General features: G+C 40.8%; 1 protein-coding gene across 1 annotated transcript in view; it reads right to left on the reverse strand.

Annotated features, from left to right (window-relative positions):
* Positions 1-19,623, reverse strand: part of oca2 (oculocutaneous albinism II) — a 115,767-nt gene that overhangs the window by 8,684 nt on the left and 87,460 nt on the right. Inside the window, exon 22 of the mRNA XM_066666312.1 lies at positions 17,681-17,774. Within this exon, the coding sequence (XP_066522409.1) occupies positions 17,681-17,774 (94 nt within the window). The remainder of the gene's footprint in view (positions 1-17,680; positions 17,775-19,623) is intronic.

Genomic DNA, 19,623 nt, shown 5'->3' on the forward strand with positions numbered 1-19,623 from the left:
GACTTTATTCTGCTGAGAATTTCAATTAGCTGTTAATCGGACTCCATTTCTGCCGATTCATTAGTTTGAGAGGAAATGGAAAAAGGTTTAGTTGAGCTTTAGCTCATATGCTGCGTGACTCTATTACATAAAATCTGCAGATTCTGTACGGACTCTCACAGGCATTTTTAGATGACCTTTTACCAAAAAAAAAAAAAACTTCTTTAGTGTGTCAGAGTACTGCAAATATACAAAGAATAGAGAGAGAGAGAGAGAGAGAGAGAGAGAGAGAGAGAGAGAGAGAAAGGGACAGCAAGACTGAATGAGAGAAAAAAGTGAGAGCAAAAAAAAAGATAGAGTGAGAGAGATAGATGGGGTTTCTTAGGCATTTTATGAAACACTACACAGACATTAATATATTTCAAGAGTCCTTTCAATAAGTAAGTTAAAGTTACAGTACTGTTGATACAGTGATTAAAACAAGTCTGAGTACGCTAATGACCTCATCAGCATTATCCCACTGCCTCGGGTCCACACTCAGTTTCGCCATTTACAGCCTCCCAATAGTCAATTAAAACTTAGGATATGGAAGCTGATCTCAAATTATTAGGCCAGGCAACTTATGACTCCCATGCCACTGACCAAAATATTCCTCCTAAGTGCTTTCACTTACTACATATTGGAAAATGAAAGCACTTTCACATTTCTGTTCCAGTTTATCACCTCAGCTGAATCTTTAGCTGAAGTTGGGTTGCTATGCTAATGATATTCATTATACAGTATTTGTAAACACGCAGAAATACATATCTGATGTGGAAATATAAATTCTTCAAATCTTAAATTCTTTCAAATCTGAAATCGTGGAAGGGGTTTGATTCTGCATGTAGATGTTTGAAATGCATTGAAACAAATAATTGAGCAAACGTGTTAAAGTCAGGTGTGCTGAAACGTAGCATAAAAAGATCATAGTAGTGATGTGTCGGTCGCGAACGAACTGGTTCAAAGAGCCAGCTCTTGTAAGTGAACGATGAGAGCCGGTTCCCGTCTTAGACCGAGCCATTTTTTTCTAAGGCTTGTCATTCAACCAATCAGAGAACAACAAGCAAAGCTGAGACACTTGGTTTTCCTGAATGCCAATCTGCCTTCCAAAAAATAGTTGAAGAAAATGTTAAATCAGTTTAAATGTTTGTTGACAGTTGTGGTTGTTTTAATCTCTACCGTTGAATGCTGCTGTTTTGCACTTTGCAGAGTACAGTGGAACCTCTACTTCCGAACTTGATCCGTTCCGTGACCCGATTAGTAAGTAAAAAAGTTTGTTTCTCGAGTCAATTTTCCCCATTTAAAATAATGGAAAAGCAATTAATGCGTTCCAGCCCACCCCAAAAGTCACCCTTTTTGCACTGATATATGTTTACGTAACTCTCAAATTAGTAAAAAAAAAAATACATGTAGCACTACTAAAAATAAAAAATAAATACAGTGGTAACAGAAATAAACGACTGGCTGGAGGAGTTACACAGGCACTGGCTGTATGACGGGAGGTGGGGGGTGGGTGGAATAATGGAGAGTAGGTGGGTGAATGTGGGAAGACGAAGCATAGATACGGTTTAACTTAGCACGAATTTCGATGTCTGCTATTTACACTAATGCTAAATTGCTAAAACTACAATTTGCTAATCTTAAAAGCTCGAGGGTCAAGAAAATGGGTCAATGACTCAAGTCTGGGCGCGCTAGGAGACTTGTCTATTGGGGTCAGTGGCCATTTCCAGCTGCCGGCTCGGCGGAGGCTCGGGTTCGTTTCTAGAGTCATGGTTCATTGGTGGAGGCAAAAAATATTCAAATGCCTGGTTCGTATCTTGGAAAGTTCGTTAGTATAGGCGTTCGTAAGTAGAGGTTCCACTGTATTTGTTTATTTTATTAATCAGAAATGGATGATTATTTAATTTAATAAGCTATTTTGTAATACCTACCTTTTGGGTTCCATTGGCTATATTTCAGAATTTACAAGTGATTTTTTATTAAGATGTTTAAATAAAAATCCAGTTATTTATACAATTGAATGTGTGAGTGCAATCAGTGAGTTATTACAAGACAGCCATAAAAACAATTGGCCATTGCAATACTATTTATTATTTTTAATATTGAACAATAATATTTTGCATATATAGTCATGTAAAATGTAGGTAATATTGTTCTGTGCCAGTGGAAATAAGTGGTAAAACAAAGAGTCGTTTAGGAGCGGAAAGAGCCGGCTCCCCAAAAAGTATGGGAGGCCGTCTAGAGCAAATACACTGAAACACTTGCGCACACTACATTGAAACACTTGCACACACTACATTGAAACACTTGCACACTACACACTGAAACACTTGCGCACACTACATTGAAACACGTGCACACTACACACTGAAACACTTGCACATGACACACTGAAACACTTGCGCATACTACACTGAGACACTTGCACACTACACACTGAAACACTTGCGCACACTACATTGAAACACTTGCGCACACTACACTGAAACACTTGCACATGACACACTGAAACACTTGCGCATACTACACTGAGACACTTGCACACTACACACTGAAACACTTGCACACTTGTCGATCAATTCCAAAAATGGAAGCGATTCTTTGCCAATTAAATCTCAGATTTAGGCAGTGGATAATCTGGTCTGCTGTTAAATCATACCGTGGGCGACCGGGCGTGCCACTGGAAGTTGTTGGAGGAATTATGAGAATATTGTTGCCTTGATGTCTTTGGCCCGGAGATTGTTGTAAAATGAGAATTAGACACTGATATAAAGACTCCAAAAGAGTCGTGCATTCTCTCCCCACAGGCCCTTCTCTGTGCCCAACTACATGTATGATGGACTGAATAGTTCTTGTGTGGTGCTCCAGTTCAGTGTAGTGTCTGTGTAGCGGGTCATCTTGTATGGATTCCACACAACGCAGGACATCACGCAAAAAATTACGGATATCCTCACTGTTACCAGAAATACGCAATGGCTGATCAAATATGAAAAGACTAATAAAAAATAATAAGAACAAATGTTTGTTCATCTCTGAAAAGACAGAGCACAGGAATTAGTCATAAAAGATTGTACCCTGTGCTACACAGCTGAGTGCATCTTCTCTCTCTCTCTCTCTCACACACACACACACATCATGTTTAATATATATACGAGTGTATGTGAAGTGTAGTGCAAATGTTTCAGTGTGTACTGTGCACGTGTTTCAGTGTAGTGTGCGCAAGTGTTTCAATGTAGTGCGCACAAGTGTTTCAGTGTAGTGCGCACAAGTGTTTCAATGTAGTGCGGGCAAGTGTTTCAATGTAGTGCGCAAGTGTTTCAATGTAGTGCGTGCAAGTGTTTCAATGTAGTGCGTGCAAGTGTTTCAATGTAGTGCGTGCAAGTGTTTCAATGTAGTGCGTGCAAGTGTTTCAGTGTAGTGTGCGCAAGTGTTTCAATGTAGTGCGTGCAAGTGTTTCATTGTAGTGCGCGCAAGTGTTTCAGTGTAGTGCGCGCAAGTGTTTCAGTGTAGTGCGCGCAAGTGTTTCAATGTAGTGCGTGCAAGTGTTTCAATGTAGTGCGAGCAAATGTTTCAGTGTAGTGCGCAAGTGTTTCAATGTAGTGCGTGCAAGTGTTTCAATGTAGTGCGCACAAGTGTTTCAGTGTAGTGCGCGCAAGTGTTTTAGTGTAGTGCGCACAAGTTTTTCAGTGTAGTGCGCGCAAGTGTTTCAATGTAGTGCGTGCAAGTGTTTCAATGTAGTGCGTGCAAGTGTTTCAGTGTAGTGTGCGCAAGTGTTTCAATGTAGTGCGCAAGTGTTTCAATGTAGTGCGTGCAAGTGTTTCAATGTAGTGCGCACAAGTGTTTCAGTGTAGTGCGCGCAAGTGTTTCAGTGTAGTGCGCGCAAGAGTTTCAGTGTAGTGCGCGCAAGTGTTTCAATGTAGTGCGTGCAAGTGTTTCAATGTAGTGCGCAAGTGTTTCAATGTAGTGAGCAAATGTTTCAATGTAGTGCGCAAGTGTTTCAGAGTATTTGCCCTAGACGGCCTCCCATAAAAAAGAGCCGAAATTCCATTCACTAGGTCATAGTGTTTGCCATTTAACCCTGTGGTGTAGGCGCTTCCGCCGGCGGGATAAATCAGAACTAGAGCCAAAACACTAACGCAACTCAGCTGGTTTTTGTTCTAGACACATAATAAACATAACCCCAGAAACCTTAAAATGTCTACTTATCAAATATATGGAGGTTAATAATATAATTTATCTGGTTGTTATAGAAAGATAAGTAACAAGAGGCACATCTCTCGCTCTCTGAGACTCAGACCCTTGATGGTCCATCCATTCGTATTCATATGATAATAGCATGCTAATCTGGCCGCTCTTATTGGAGTAATCGCTTACTTTAGCCATATAATCAAATGCACATGGCTCCAAGATCGGGCACAGTCACGCATCTCAGCTGCCCGAGGAGGAAAGGCTTGATTTTTGTGATTAGTAAGTGAAATATAGTAGACTCGTTTTTATGCAGCACGTTTGTCGCTGACTAGCATTGATGCTACGCAAGTTCAGTATATATTCCAGACGGATAGCGTGAAGCTGGCAGTAAATATTTTGTAAATGCGATGCGCAGAGTTTAGATGATCGATAAAAAACGGCTTGTAGTAAAGTTTGGATGCTCTCAAACTGTTTCTGCTGCTTTCAAACTGTCTCGATACAAAGCAAAGTTATGCCTGGAGCGAACATGCACCTCATTGCGAAGACACGCCACAGAAAATCATCGTTAATGTTACAGCACCTCTGGCTCGCTGGGAAAGTGGGGTACTGTTGCCATGGTAGCCCTCCCCAGCTTTCAGTCCTTCAAGCCATACTTAACCCCTTAAACCGCAGAAATATTATTCAAACACTGGCTGACACTGGCTCTTCTCGATAGGTATCAATAGGGAGTGCCACCCCCAACCCCATTTGCATACAGCTTGTAATCAATTGAGAAGGCTTTGAACTACATGCTGCAATATTTATTTGAGGATCTGATGACATTCAGTCCTGAGAACCTTCATGAGGTCAGGTTATGATGTTGGAGGTTACTTCTAGATCACAAACACCAGTCCTACTCATTCGAGAGGTAGAGGATCTCTCTAAGAAAAGCAGTTCCACCGCTCCGCAACCCAATGCTGAGGGGCTTTATAACCCTTCAGCCCATGCTTGGCATTGAGATTTAATAAGATTGCATGCACAAATAAATATCTACAATGGGTGTCCAATGTCTATCTATTTATCTATCTGTCATTACACATATAGCACCTTTCTAGATACCCAATGCCGCTTTACAATCCACACTGCTCAGAACACTCAATCCACACACACACTGGTGAGAAGCGTCAGCCAAACGCGCACAGCGTACTCTCGACGGAACGACCGTCCACCTGGAATGCATCGGGCACTAAGACTTCACCCAGGACAGAGTGCCAATCCATATCTGGGCACACACACATTCACTCACACACCAGAAGCCAATTCACCTACCCTCCATGTTTTTGGACTATGGGAGGAAACCAGAGGAAACCCACGCCGACACGGGGAGAACATGGAAACTCCACTCAGATTGGACTTGAACCCAAGATCCCAGCGCTGAGAGGCGAACATGATCACCACTAAGCCACCATGCCACCCAATGTGGGAGCAACACCTAAGGGGTGTTTACTCCTGGACCTATGGGTTGAATCTTCACAGAAAAAGAAGTTAAACGAATGCAATGTAACATTTGGGTAGGTTGTGATGAGGGTAGTGGGATATTCATCTAATCTAATAACAGCAAGATTTGGTGTTGTGCATGCATTTTTGAATGCCCCCTACTCCTGAGACCAGGACCTAGGCTGCAAGTGTACCATTAAATCCCACCTTCCCTTAATTGCAGATGTCTAACAGTATGCTGCAAGCACACAATGCCACTTCATAACTGGGGCTAAAAATAGACAGAAACTGGGTCATCCCCTTGAGCAATTATGGATTCCTAATCACCCCCCCCCCCCCCAACATACGCGCACACACACACACACACACACACACAAACACACACACGCATACATATGTGAGATTGGGAGACTGACAGCCTGCAGAAATATAGCTGCCTAATGGTGCCAGTCATCAGGGTGGGCCGGACATCAGGGTGAATTCCAAACAGCGCTCCAGTGCTGCCCCTAAACGAACATCAAAGGAGTGATTCATTAGCATGTAGCCTAAGCGCTAAGCGGCACCCCCTGAGTGGCTTATTGACTTCTGACTTATTTCAGAATGATGCGATTTACTAATGAAAGGGAGGCTTATTGTAGCGCTGTAGTGGCATGACAAAAGTACAGCTCTCAAAATAAAGCCAGAGACCCAATACAGGAGACCAGAGCAAAGGTCAGAACCCGTCCTTTAAAACACAAGCAAAACACTGCTGTTCTGCTCCTGTTTCTGAACAGAATACAAGCAGCTTCCACTGTGTGGCATAATATCTCATTTGTCAATCGTCATCACAAAACTGGCTGTTGCAGTATTAATATTGTGGAAGATTGCGGTATTGAAAAGAGCCCTTGGGGCTCCTGTGTGCTGCTGCATTCTGAGCACTGTCCTTATCATCAGGAGATCATGAGTTTGATCCCTGGCAACGCTTCAGCCATCTGGGGCTGGGAGTCCTAGAGAGCACAATTAACCTCACTCTCTGAGTGGGCAGGAGACCCCCCATCTTCTTTTTCTCATCTCTCTGCCCATGGTACTAGCTATTACAGGCATCATGTGCTCATGTTCTATCATGTGCTCGCTCCCTTGTTCTCAGGGCTGATGGTAGGTGATCAGGAGACATTTTGACAATGGCAAATAATAGAAGAGAAAAGCTGGCAAATACTACAATAGATGCCTCTATTTATTCATTCATTCATTCATTGTCTGTAACCGCTTATCCAGTTCAGTGTTGGGATGGGTCCGGAGTCTACCCGGAATTACTGGGCCAAGGGCAGGAACACATCCTTGAGGGGGCGCCAGTCCTACTCACACACACACACACACACACACACACTCACACACACACACATTCACTCACACCTATGGACACTTTTGAGTGGTCAATCCACCTACCAACGTGTGTTTTTGGATCGAGGGAGGAAACCCACGTGGAAAAAGGGAGAACACTCCAAACTCCTCACAGGTCTCTGGATCTGTGTGACTGCGACCCTACCTGCTGCACCACCATGAACCACCTTGGCCTCTGACCAATCACATTGATTTTACTCTGTGTCATTCTTGTTTTATTTTATTTTATTCCTATTAGCATTTTCTCCTAAAATCTCACTATATTGAATCTACAAATAGTGAGTAATGTTCTCAACATTCTGATTCACTGATGCCACAAAGAGAAAGATAAAAAAAATGATATTTTTTTTTCTCCTGATGCAATTGTTAAGTGTTTATGTGGGTGCTTTATTAAATCATTTGTCTTCTTTATTGTTCCTGTCAAATAATTGCAACAGTGCATTTTCGGGAGGAGGATAACACTCAAGTGACGTTTGTCATGAAATGTTCACAGAGTAAACTGCTGTTGGCTTTTTATGAAATAAAAAATAAATTGATTCTAAGGACCGAGAGATGGCAGAGCACTAGCACAATGTGTGACCTTACAATCACAATAATATAATTTTGTCCTCATCGTGCTGTCATACAGTAAATGCAATGTGCCCTTAGAGGACTCTTTAAAAATGTGCAGCGTCACTGTCTTTCTGAGGTGACATTTCCCATACAGGTGTGGCCCACCTGCTGCCTTTTAGCCAAGCCCCCCTCACCTTGGCTGTATAGCTCCCAGCAGGCTGTCTGTCAGCATTAATACCTCAGAAGGTCACAGTACACACCGCACAAACACACACACACACACACACACAATAACCTCTTAACACAGCATCACTTCATCTTAGAACAAAGTCCTTTTTTGGGCCTGTCCTTCCTCATTGTGATTTAATTACAAAGTGCTAAAGGCCTCAGCATGTGATATTATCTCTCAGAACTGTCCCTTTCACCTTGCTGACTGGCATTTTTTAGCTGTGTAGGTTTACGTCTGTCCTTCAATTCTTTGAGCTTTAGCGACTGTAAGGGGGCCATTATCGACTCCGACTGAAAGGTAGACTTCTTTTCTTGTTGCATAATGAAGACTCAGGTAGGTAGATTTTTAAGCAGGCCGGTGGAAGAGGGGGGTCAAGGTAGGGCTCCGAACATGATCTGCTCTGTTCTTTCTTTCCCTGGATTGGACATCTCAGAGTCCAGAGTGTACTTCTCAACGGTGGTCTGCACAGAGAGTCGAACATTGTTCTTGATTGCTACGCACGGAGGGCATTTGACTGGCTGCCAGATGCAGATTGCACACCTGCAGTCTCCCAGCGCAGAGTTAGCATTGTGTGAGATGCAGGAGTAGCACCGAGGGCCAGGGCATGAATGGGAATGCTAATTACAGCACACATCAGTAGGCAGTGCGAGAACCAAGAGACTGCTTGGGGGAGATCGGAGGGAAAAAAAAACATCTTTCATTCACCTAAATCAGTCAACATTGTCTTTCTCTTAAATGCCATTTCTGCAGTGGCCCCTTTTTGTTTACAGTGTAAACAATGAGCCATAGACTGGGCTCTCTCCCGAGCAAAGACGGAGCGCGTATCTGCAACGAAATTCTTTAGTTATTTTGGCTTCAATACAAATACCGACATACTCGAATGCCTACAGTGTAAACAACACGCAGAGTACAAAAGGCTACTTCTACCAGTGACTCTACACAATAGACTTCATTTATTTAATTTTTAGTCAGAATACACAGTACAGAGTAAAATTTTGATCTGATAAGATAATCCGTCTGCATAAAGAATATCAAAGGTAAATAAATAAATAAACGCTGTTTCCAAAGCTACATTGAAACTAATTGAAAAAATAAAAAAACAACAAGACCAGGCAAGCCTAGTTTAGCTGGACCTCTATTGTCTGCGTAGTGTTTGTAACACAGGTGTCTGACATCGCAGCAATGGGAGTACGGCCCAAAACATACCCGCCTTATAAGAGGACCCTGAGAAACTTTGGTGCTTCATATCAATTTTTTGATTACATGTGAGTTTTATTCTGTGATATTGTAGAATCACAAAAATATGTGGTAAACAAATATATCAGGAAAGAGGTAATAAATGTAGAAATTAAAAATAATGAATTTTTCAAACCACTGATTTGAAGAATGCAGCAGGATTAATAACACGTATAATCTGAGGTATCATATTTTTCTTTGTTCATTTCTTTTCTAATTTAATTCTGGATGTTTCTAAAGACAAGAATTTTTCACTGATTCAAAGAATTACTATTATTTATTCATTAAGTGTAACAGCTGAGTTTGACAAAGGCATACACATCAGTGTATCAGAGTTTGACCAAGCTGTGAAACGAAGCCTGGGTTTCTTAGGTAGCACTCATTCCTACCACTGTATATCTTCATACAACTTCCCTTTACAATAATATTTCAAGCAAGTCACAAACCCACATGAAATGACATGACCTGAGATTCAGCTCTGCTGTGTGCAGCTGTGGTAAGAGTCAGGTCTTGCCCATGCACGTTTAAACTAAGTTCCATTTTCAGTCAGTCTGTCAGTAAGAAAAAATGCCTCTTCTAGGCCGGCCTGCTAAAGGGTCTGACAACAACAGAGAAAATGTGAAAGCTGACAACAACTGAAACATATGGTAGGCCACCAAAAAGGGCAACATCAGATAAGAAGGACTAGTGACTTTCATCCTGCCCTTGTGTTCCCCTTGTCATGTGATCATCCTTTCCTCGTATTTTCTTCGTTTTCTGTCTCCTCCATCCCATTTGTTTATTTATTGTATTATACTTTTTATCTAGTTTATCTTTAGTGTAGTTTTGTGTCCTTTTAGTTCTTAGTTTATTCTCTTTCACTGCTTTACATCATAGTCATATATATATATATATATATATATATATATATATATATATATTACACAGTTACAGGCAACATCTATGATTGTGGGGAAATAGTGTTCTCTCATCTGTTTATGTGGATCGGTGTTTGAAGAAGGAAAACATGTGCTTCTTTGTATGTGGCTGTAGGTCTGTAGGTTTTATTCACTGTTTGAATTAGCACAGAAACTCATTGTTTAGTTCTGTAGCATTTTAAGTCTGTGTTTACTTTCATGCAGTTAGCACTCTCCCGAATTCAAGTCAGTTCCACTTTCAGCTTTTTCCTGATACTGAACAAATGGGAACGAAATAAAAGAATGGTGCTTTCTGACATTTACACAGTACTGTAAACTGGAAGATTTTGACTCTACCATGTATAAAAAGCAAAAAGGTTTTCTGTATTTTTGTAGGCTATAATTGTCAGATAAAGCTTGATGGTTTTATATAAAATGCGCAGGACATTGGCAGGAACCACAAGGACGAGTGCACTCAGTGGAATGGATCATGGTATGTCCTTGATGCCCTAAAACACTAACCTAGGGCTGGTTATTTGATAACTCTTCTGGCGATGCCCCTTCATAAATGTATCAAAGTGAAGATTTACACAGCAGTTGGGAAGTGGGTAAACTGAGATGTGTTCAGCAGCTGGGATTTACAAGCATTCAGGCATTAAATTTTTACCACTGGAGTCTTCACGTCAAGTTACTTACTCAAAAGGCACCAACACAGCAACAACTGCAAACAAAGATGAGCAGTGGTCAGTACGAGTGGTGTTAATGTGACCCAGTGTGCTAAAAGCGATTAGCTGAAAAGCGGTTCCCAGGGGCCCCAGGTCACCGTGGCTATCCTCTTTAGCCTGAGCCTGAAGTTGCCGGGGCAGGAGGAAATAGAAAAATAAAAAGCTGTGGGAGCCAGACAAGCTGCTTTTCTTCAACCTGCTGTACCACACTCACTTCAGTCCACCAGAACTCACCATCATCACAGTAAGAGAGGGTCAACAGAGGAGGAGAGATGGCAAAATAGGTAAGAAATATATTTTCTTGTGTAATGAAAACAAGAATAGAGCTGTCTCCATGGGAAACTGACCTCTTATAGAACTGTAAGCTGCCATGTTACTGAGTGATCTACCCACTGCTGTACTTGTATTCAGTTATCAGGTAGAACATTTATCACAACATATTCTTAACACTTTATACTGTTACAGTCACAAAGCATTCTGATATCAGATCAATATGATATGCCTTTATTCCAAAGCCATACAATATTATTAAACACATTATTACAATAATACTAGGAGCATTGTGAGTATCATCTTTTGCACTACCATTGATCCAGCCCCCTCTTTGGAACTCTGAAATAGAGGTATGCCAATTTTATTTTTTTTTTAATCACACACACCTCTGCTCCTGCTACACTTTGCCACTCTTCTGCTCCTGCCAGCAACATAGCGATTTTGGCTCACTCCTGCCCGCAGTCCCCCAAAATGATCTGAAATAACTTTTTCTGAAATAACCGCGCACACACACACGCACACAGTTACCCACAAGAGGCTGACTGTCCACAGTTCTGCAGCACACTAACCACAACTCATGTAGTGTTCATGTGATCGGTAGCTTCACAGATGTTTTGAAATTTAGTCCCACGCCAGGGACCCGCGAATGCTACTCTGAAACTTGGACACTCACAAGGGGGTACTCCATGATGAGAGGAAACCTGGAGGAACAGAGCAGCCTTGCCCTTAAGCGAGGGGATGCCACACTCCTTGCAGAACCTGAATCTCAAGAAAAAACTTCAACTTGCAAGAGGTGGGATATGAAACGCATCTGCTCACCACTGTGAACCAGTGCTCTACTGACTGAAAAAGACTTTAAATGTTGAGCAGCCATGGTTCACGTACCACTTTTGAAGAGGCAGTGGTTGTCTCTTGAGATTGTACATTTGGGTTTTGCAGTATGTAAAGCATCCCCTTGCTTATAGTAATGACTGCCCTGTTTCTTCCTGGTGGTAGTGTCCTTCATGAGGGATTCCCCACTTTCAAGTTTACGAATTTCAGAGTTCTTTGGAGTCCAGGGGGATTGGATCTGTGATAGAACAAGCAGACCACTGATTCCTCTGAGACGTACACATAATTTTTTTTCAGTAAAAATGGGCTTAAGTGAACCATATATATATTCCCTAATAATTGGTACAGTTAGGGTATGCCACAAATAAACCTAGGGACATTTCACTCATTGCCACGTGTATGCTAGAGGAGTATGAAGCTGTGGAACACTGTGTTCTTTGAAGTAATGGAGCACTGTTAAATACCTTTGGGATGAGCTGTAGTTAGCTGTGGTTATTGATCAGAACTAATCATCCAGCCTCAATAACAATTTTCACAATTGCTTTCATGGACGAATACCATGAAATCCTCACAGCAGTGTCCTAATGTTTAGTGCAAAGTCTTCATAGAATCTGCAGCAAAGAGAGACAAACTGCCTATTAAAAGCTTTTGGGCATAAAATGTACTATTCAAGGTCTTCTAAGATAGCAGATGATTTCACTGAAGAAACGGAAGCACCAGCTAAGGAAAGCAAAATTCACATGAGGCTGTAAAGAAAAAAAACGTATTCCTCTTTGGTGTCTTCTTCTGAAAGTCTTAATGTTTGTTCTGATGTAATGAAATAGCATTGTCATTCTAAAGGGATGAATAAATAAGACTTTGTTCACATAATCAGATGATATTTAAGATGACAGGATTGTCTGATCTGAATTCAATTAGCATAGTCTTTTTAATCCTGAAATCTGTCCATATGTCCATGAAGAACTCTAATTACAGAGTAAGGCTCTATATCAAACCACCCTGTCCAGAGTCTAAGGTAAAGTTAGCAACACCAATACTCTTGTGGGCTTATTATTTTGAGCATCAGGGAAGGACAGCACAATACCTTCTTGTCTAATTCCACAGAGGACTGTGGTGCTTCTTGCAGGGGATCCATCACTTATTTCTGGCCAAGGAATTGGAGGAAGTCTTAATTCCCCTCAATTCCTTGTCCACCCCTTTCCATTATGCACCATTCCACCAATTACAGCTATACATCATGAAGGTTCACGACAGCCTGACGCGCAAATTCCACTGAGCGATTGCATTATAATATGCATAAATGTGAGAGTGCTCCTGATGTGCTTACAGTCTAAATACTAGTGATGGCCATGGTCTGTGGCCTGGCTTCTTTACTCTGTAATTGAGAGGATAAGGCTGGGAGGGAGGTTAATGATGAATGAGCAATTATCCAAACATCTGCTCCTTCCATATTTGTTTTCCAAGTGCTGCAAAAAAAAAAAAAAAGGGGGACAAAAAAAAAACAAAGTCCCAGAGGCAGGCTCATCCTCCCTGCTACCATCTCCACCCCCAACTCCTCTGGCTCCAACCTCATTCCAGCTGCTCTACCTGCCTCTGGAACATCCTGCGGACTCTAAGAAACAGGCAGGAAGATATTTTGGGAAACAGAAGTGTCACTGCATCAGAGACTTGACCTGCAAGTGAACCTTGCATCATATTTTTTGCATAACTTTATATTGCACTCTGTGGAATGCAGTACTTGAGACCAGCATTCATTATCTTTGGGTGAAAAAGGTGTTTGCAATCTGTGACTAAGGAAGAGAATAACAGGAAGAGTAACAGAGCTGAGCCTTCTGGAATGAAAGACAGAGTTAAAGTCTAGTTTGCTGGACTTGTTCCTCTTCAAAGATCAGTTTCCATTGATCAAACCTTATCTCTATGTTTGACACGTCATTTTGACTGAGCTTTGCTGGCTGTGGTACGGTGATGGACAATGGCCTCTGTCTGTTGTCATTGATCTCTATAGCCTCCGAGTTCATCTACTCAGTGGTCAGTGAGATTGGCAGCATAGGGACAACAAAGCAGGGAGAAAAAGCTTGTAATGTATGAAGAGGAGAGTTATTAAAAGTCTAATGAAAAACGATACGAAATACACTGGGTCCAACATATCAAGGACTGTATTTATAACATGTACATAAAGTTCTAACTAAATTTGTTTGCATACAAGTGATATTATTCATTCATTCATTCACTGTCTGTAACCGCTTATCCAGTTCAGGGTTGCTGTGGTTCCAGAGCCTACCCAGAATCACTGGGTAGACAAAATATTCAGAAGTCCCTTCACTCGACTTTATCTTCTAAATATGTGTATTTTGAGGCTCAGTTCTCCCCGTGTCCATGTGGGTTTCCTCTGGATGCTCCGGTTTCCTTCTAGGGTCCAAAAAAATGTGTGTGTGTGTGTGTGTGTGTTGCCCTATGAGGGATTGGCTCCCCTCTACGGTGTGTTCCTGCCTTGCGCCCAGTGATTCCATGTAGGCTCCAGACCAACTGTAACCCTGAACTGAATAAGCGGTTACAGACAATGAATGAATGAATGAAAAATGTGGATAACGCCAATCCTAGTGAACACATAATAATATTTACATTTTTACAAACTGTCCTATGTTAGACTAGGAACATTAACCTAGAATTGTTATATGACATTGACATTTTATAAATCACTATTTAAACATAAATATTTCCCCTTGTCATTCTTCAAATCTTGTATCAAATATTGTATATGAAACATTCATAAATGAAACTCCAGGACTGTTCTCCTGCACAGCCATTGATTTCTAGGCTTTGAACAGCTTCCTAGTTTGTACAGCTGGATGTTTTTGGAGAGACCGTGTGGGATGGAAACAATAATAAAATGGCTAAGGGAAGCTGCCAGTCAGGACCCAGAAGACAGTAGAAAATCTCCATGTCTGGCTATATTTGGCATGTCTGGGTTTCTTTCTCAGATTCTCTATACAGGGACTGAAACAGCTTACAGTCTCCCACCATGAGCATTTCATGGCCCAATCAGATGTGCATTCAAGCTTCTCTTTTCACTATTGACCACTGCCACCCTTCCAGCTGGGAAAGCGCCAGCGATTGGGAAGCTTCTGTATTAGCACGGAAAGCACTTTCATCAAGCAGGTGGCAACTGGCAGGGGGAACTGAGAGAGACGAGACGGTGAATATCTCTCAGCAACCTCAAGAGGTAATCAGCGGGCTGCTGTTTTTTTACCTTTCAAATATATTTGTTGATATGGCGGAGCACATGAAATCAAGCTACCATTAGTGTCCCACTCTAAAACCAGATTTGCCACTTTGCAGAATGAAAGGCAGATTATGGGGTATTTTTAGGGCTTTAAGACATTGATTTGATTGGTATGAGTTCCACTTTGCCACAGCACACCCAATCTACATGTTTAAAGCCAGAAAAAACATTCCTATTTCAGTCCAACTTGATTCCAAGGGTTTCAGCACTTCTAAGTTTGCCCAACTATGCGTTAAACATGACACAAATGGATTAAGTACACACTTAAAACTGAAAAGAACCAGTATATGATACCCCAAAAAGCTTTTGGTTTCATTTTAGTCGAACCCTGCTACATACCATTGGCACTGCCAATTCACATGTCATAGTGGATGTTATGGACACTGCTGCTGAAACATGATTACTCCACCCCCCACACACTTTTGTCAGATTAAAACATACTAAGATATATACGTAGGGGTCAGCAACCCTAGCCGAACACATACACACACACAGACAAACACATAGACAACTTTTCAGCCTAATCACAGCAAATGTATCAGTGTCAGTGACAAGGGAACCAGAGCTACATATTTCAGTGAGCGAACGAGGTGCAAGAGTGAACAAAGTATAGGAACGTCCTCCTGTCCTGCAGGATTTTGGAAGAAGTGTCCACAATCAACAGGTTGAATGGAGTGATATCAGACATGGCATCATTCTAAATTAGTGAAGCAAAACTCACTGTCTGTCACAACGTCAGCTTTTTCTAGATAGCCTAATATAAATATGTAGGATGAGGTTAATCTGTGAATGGATGGCATTGCTTTACAGTACTGTTAGGTTATATCTAGCCTACTTGCTAGGGGCAAGTTTACCGTTAGTGCAAAGCCAAACCTAAGTGACTTCTCTAGTTGAAAAGTCACTTGATCTATAAGGCCACTTTGATCACTTTACTGCATCATTTTGTGTTTTTGCATTGTACCAACTTCACTTTTTATGTGTTATAATGATTATGACTTTGAAAGCAAATGACTTTTGTAACTGCATTTTAAAAGGCATTTAAAGTCTGTTTACTTATGTTTAAAAGAAAAGTTGGACAAATTGTACAGAAAAATCACTCAACAATTTGATTCTTATAAAAAGAATGAAAAAAAAGCACCGTTGGTTGTTTCAGGTAAATATGGAAGGTGGTTGGTCAGGATTTTGTTGGAATAAATGTTCATACCCAAGGGGTATGAAAGATTTTTTCCATTTTGGGAGGTTAATAGTATTACTCATGATTTTATTTCCATACTGTAGTCCTAGAACTACATAAAATGTAGAAATACCAGAAGTTATAATTGGTCACAATTGGAATTGTAATTTGGTTATGATAATTTCAGAGAGGATTTTACTTCTCCATTCCAGAACACCCCCACTACTGAAAAGCTTGGTACACCCTGGTTATGCCAGTGCAACAGAGCAAGGAGCAAACAGAGTGATAATAAAAAATCAGTGGGTGGGTCCTTGAGGACCATTTGTATAAATTAAATGTGAATGCAAATATCCAAATTTACTGGACTGGAGGCAGTCTTAAAAAAAATAAAGTGGTATAAGCACTATATGAGGCCCTAACAGGTTTTGGTGTCATTCAAATTGATCCCTGCCACATAATATTTACATAATACTGTCATACACAAGCCATAGTAGACAATATCATGGCTGAGTTTGTTTGGTAATATAGCAGTGCCATGTTAGCACTGCCAGTTAATGTAATAACACTTGTCATGTTTGATGTTTTGTGCTCCAATCAGACGTTATGACATCAAATCTTTTGAAATATGAAATCTGTCATCAACATTACAGGTAATGGTCACATGGCACTGTTATATTACAAGAGAGAACTTCTGTATACAGTATATGATATCTGCCGTTTATTAGGTTAGTGCTATGTACCACTTTTCAAATACAGTCTTACTGAACCTTTCAATGGATGATTCCTTAAAGAGCCATTTGTGTAAATGAGATGTGAGTGTAAAGAACCACATTAATATTATTATTATTTATATTAGTTCTAAACTTTTATAGAAACTTGTCTCCAAGCCAAGAAAGATTTGAGAACCTTTGTTCAGACTTCATGTTGAAGCAAGTGAATAAAATGCAGTCACTGTAAACCAAGGTCCTGTTGCAGACTTCTAAAGGTCTTTTAAGTGTGTGGATGCCCTGAAAGAGTCCCGGTGAGGGCAGCTCAGGTCAGGAGGTTCCTTATAACCTGACAGGGTGAGTTGAGCAACCACAGACAGATCGATTTGTCTGCAATAGGCCAAATTTTCCCTCTGGAGGGAGCTGAAATAAGGAGCTACCAGTAGCTCCTCTGCCGGAGATGCCAGTGATATACAGCCAAAGAAAGCAACTGTTTTCTTATACGTATTCTTTGAACTGAATAACTGCAATTAAGGCTATTCTTCCCTCTAAGCTGTAACATGTTGGCTATAACACAAAAGTATGCCTGTGTTGTTTTATTCTCTGCTGCACCATGCTAGCATTGAGATTACAAAACCAACACCTTGCCTCATATTATTTATTTATGTAAAGGCTCAAGATAAAATGTGCTAATACAACCAGATGCACTTACCTGAAGAATTCCATGAAAGAGAATCCATAACCGTGTTGTTCTGCTATTCCAGCACACACCACATTAGCAGATGCACCAATCAGTGTCCCATTACCTGCAGAAAAATACAAAGAATATGAATGATTAACTTCAGCCTGCTATTTTAATGAAAACATCTGGAACATTCTGTTTCTCAATAAATCAACAACTTCTTGCTATGACCTCCAAGATGTGTCACTTTCACGTGCGTTGTGTGATTTTTCTGCACTTAAGTGTATAATATAAATCACTTTAAAGCCAGTCTTCAGTGAGAGGGGGCAGTATGTCATCATTAACACATGCAGGTTGTCCTCCACAAATTCTTCACCAATACACCCTGAGCAAAGTGATTTAGGCCTCATTTTCTCCTTTAGCAGACAGAATGACCTTGAGTGGTAAGTAGCCAGAGTGGTTTTCAAAAAAGGTTTCTTCTGAAGCTCTTGTTTTGGGAATGCCAGGCACGGACAGACACTTCTGCCCCATTTCAGTCATAGGCGGGATTACCCTCTGATGAAGACTAGAGGTCACCTCTTCATCACTATCTTTTACAGGGACTCCCCAGCAGCTTCACACACACTGCTCCGAAAGCCAAAAGAAAATGAACTGTTCCAGTTGGAAAATCCAATTCAATGGATCTGCCAGTTCTAAAGCCAAGAAACACAATAGCAAAAAAACACTGGCGCAAATGCACATGAGCTTAAGGTCCCCATGCACAATGCCACGTGTTGGCTAGTGGGGTATACAGACCACAATTGTAGGGCTGTACAACTTGCAATTCCAGAACAATAGGCTTGTAATTCAGATGTCAGTAGCTTTTAGTATTTTGTATAATATTGCTGTTATAAGAACATTACATAGTCTTTTATTTACCGTAAAATAAACTTAAAAATTATTGTAATGCTTTAATGACCTACAATATGGACAACAGTGTGTCTGTCATCACTACTCTAGGATTAGAAAAACATCCCAGCCTTCTCCTCTTAATTTTAGGACGGTGCTATAAAAGTGAATTTAACTCTGCGACTGTAGGGGGAGCACAGGAGCAAAAATACTAAATTTTACCTAGTTTGTACATTAATGCTATTTGCTCATATCAATAACATCATAAAATACCACATTTATCTCCATAGCATAGAGCTTTAATGGCAACCATAACCCAATGTCAAAAAACTGCATTGTGTTGTCAGAAGAACCGTTTACTGCAATTATTAAAAATAACTAGGTGAAACTACTTTCTTAACACTGGATTATTTTAGCATGTTGCAATATTCTTAAACATATAAGTACTTAATTGCTTTATTCTCATGACTTGCCACGTTTCTTCCCGTCTGGCAGAGTATCAATATTAACAACAAATGAAAAAATAACCTAATGGTCATTTATGCTTTCCAGAGAGGGCTGAAATATCTCTGCCCGTATAGTGTATCTCAGAAAGTGCACAGATTTTTCTCCCTTCCTTTAAAGCTTCTCTCTGAGGATGTGTTGTTAAGCCAGCTCAATACTATGAGTTCACATCTGAAAAGGTGCCATCGTGGCAATGGAGCCGGACGCCTGCCACAGCATCCTATCGATCAATAGCACATCCGTCACACCTACTCCTATTAGGCCAGAGCTCTGCCATACTATTCTTTTAGTTCCCACAGCCCACAGATATCCAGGCACTCTGCCGAGATGGCCTTCGGACACATAATACTCCTATATAAGGAAAGCTTTCAGGAGAATTATGAGAAAGAACAACTTCTCTCTAGCTCCTGTTTGCAACATTGCAAACAAGAGTTGAGAGAGACCCTATATTGATTATCTATATGCTAAAGAAAGAGTGCAGTGCATTTCCACCCAGAGAATTCAACATTAAATTAGAGTAAAAAACATTACACCAGCCTCCATTGCAAACATTTAGTGGAAGAAATGTCCTGATTGATTAC

This window comes from Hoplias malabaricus, chromosome 3 (assembly GCF_029633855.1).
Source record: "Hoplias malabaricus isolate fHopMal1 chromosome 3, fHopMal1.hap1, whole genome shotgun sequence".
NCBI classification, from domain to species: domain Eukaryota; kingdom Metazoa; phylum Chordata; class Actinopteri; order Characiformes; family Erythrinidae; genus Hoplias; species Hoplias malabaricus.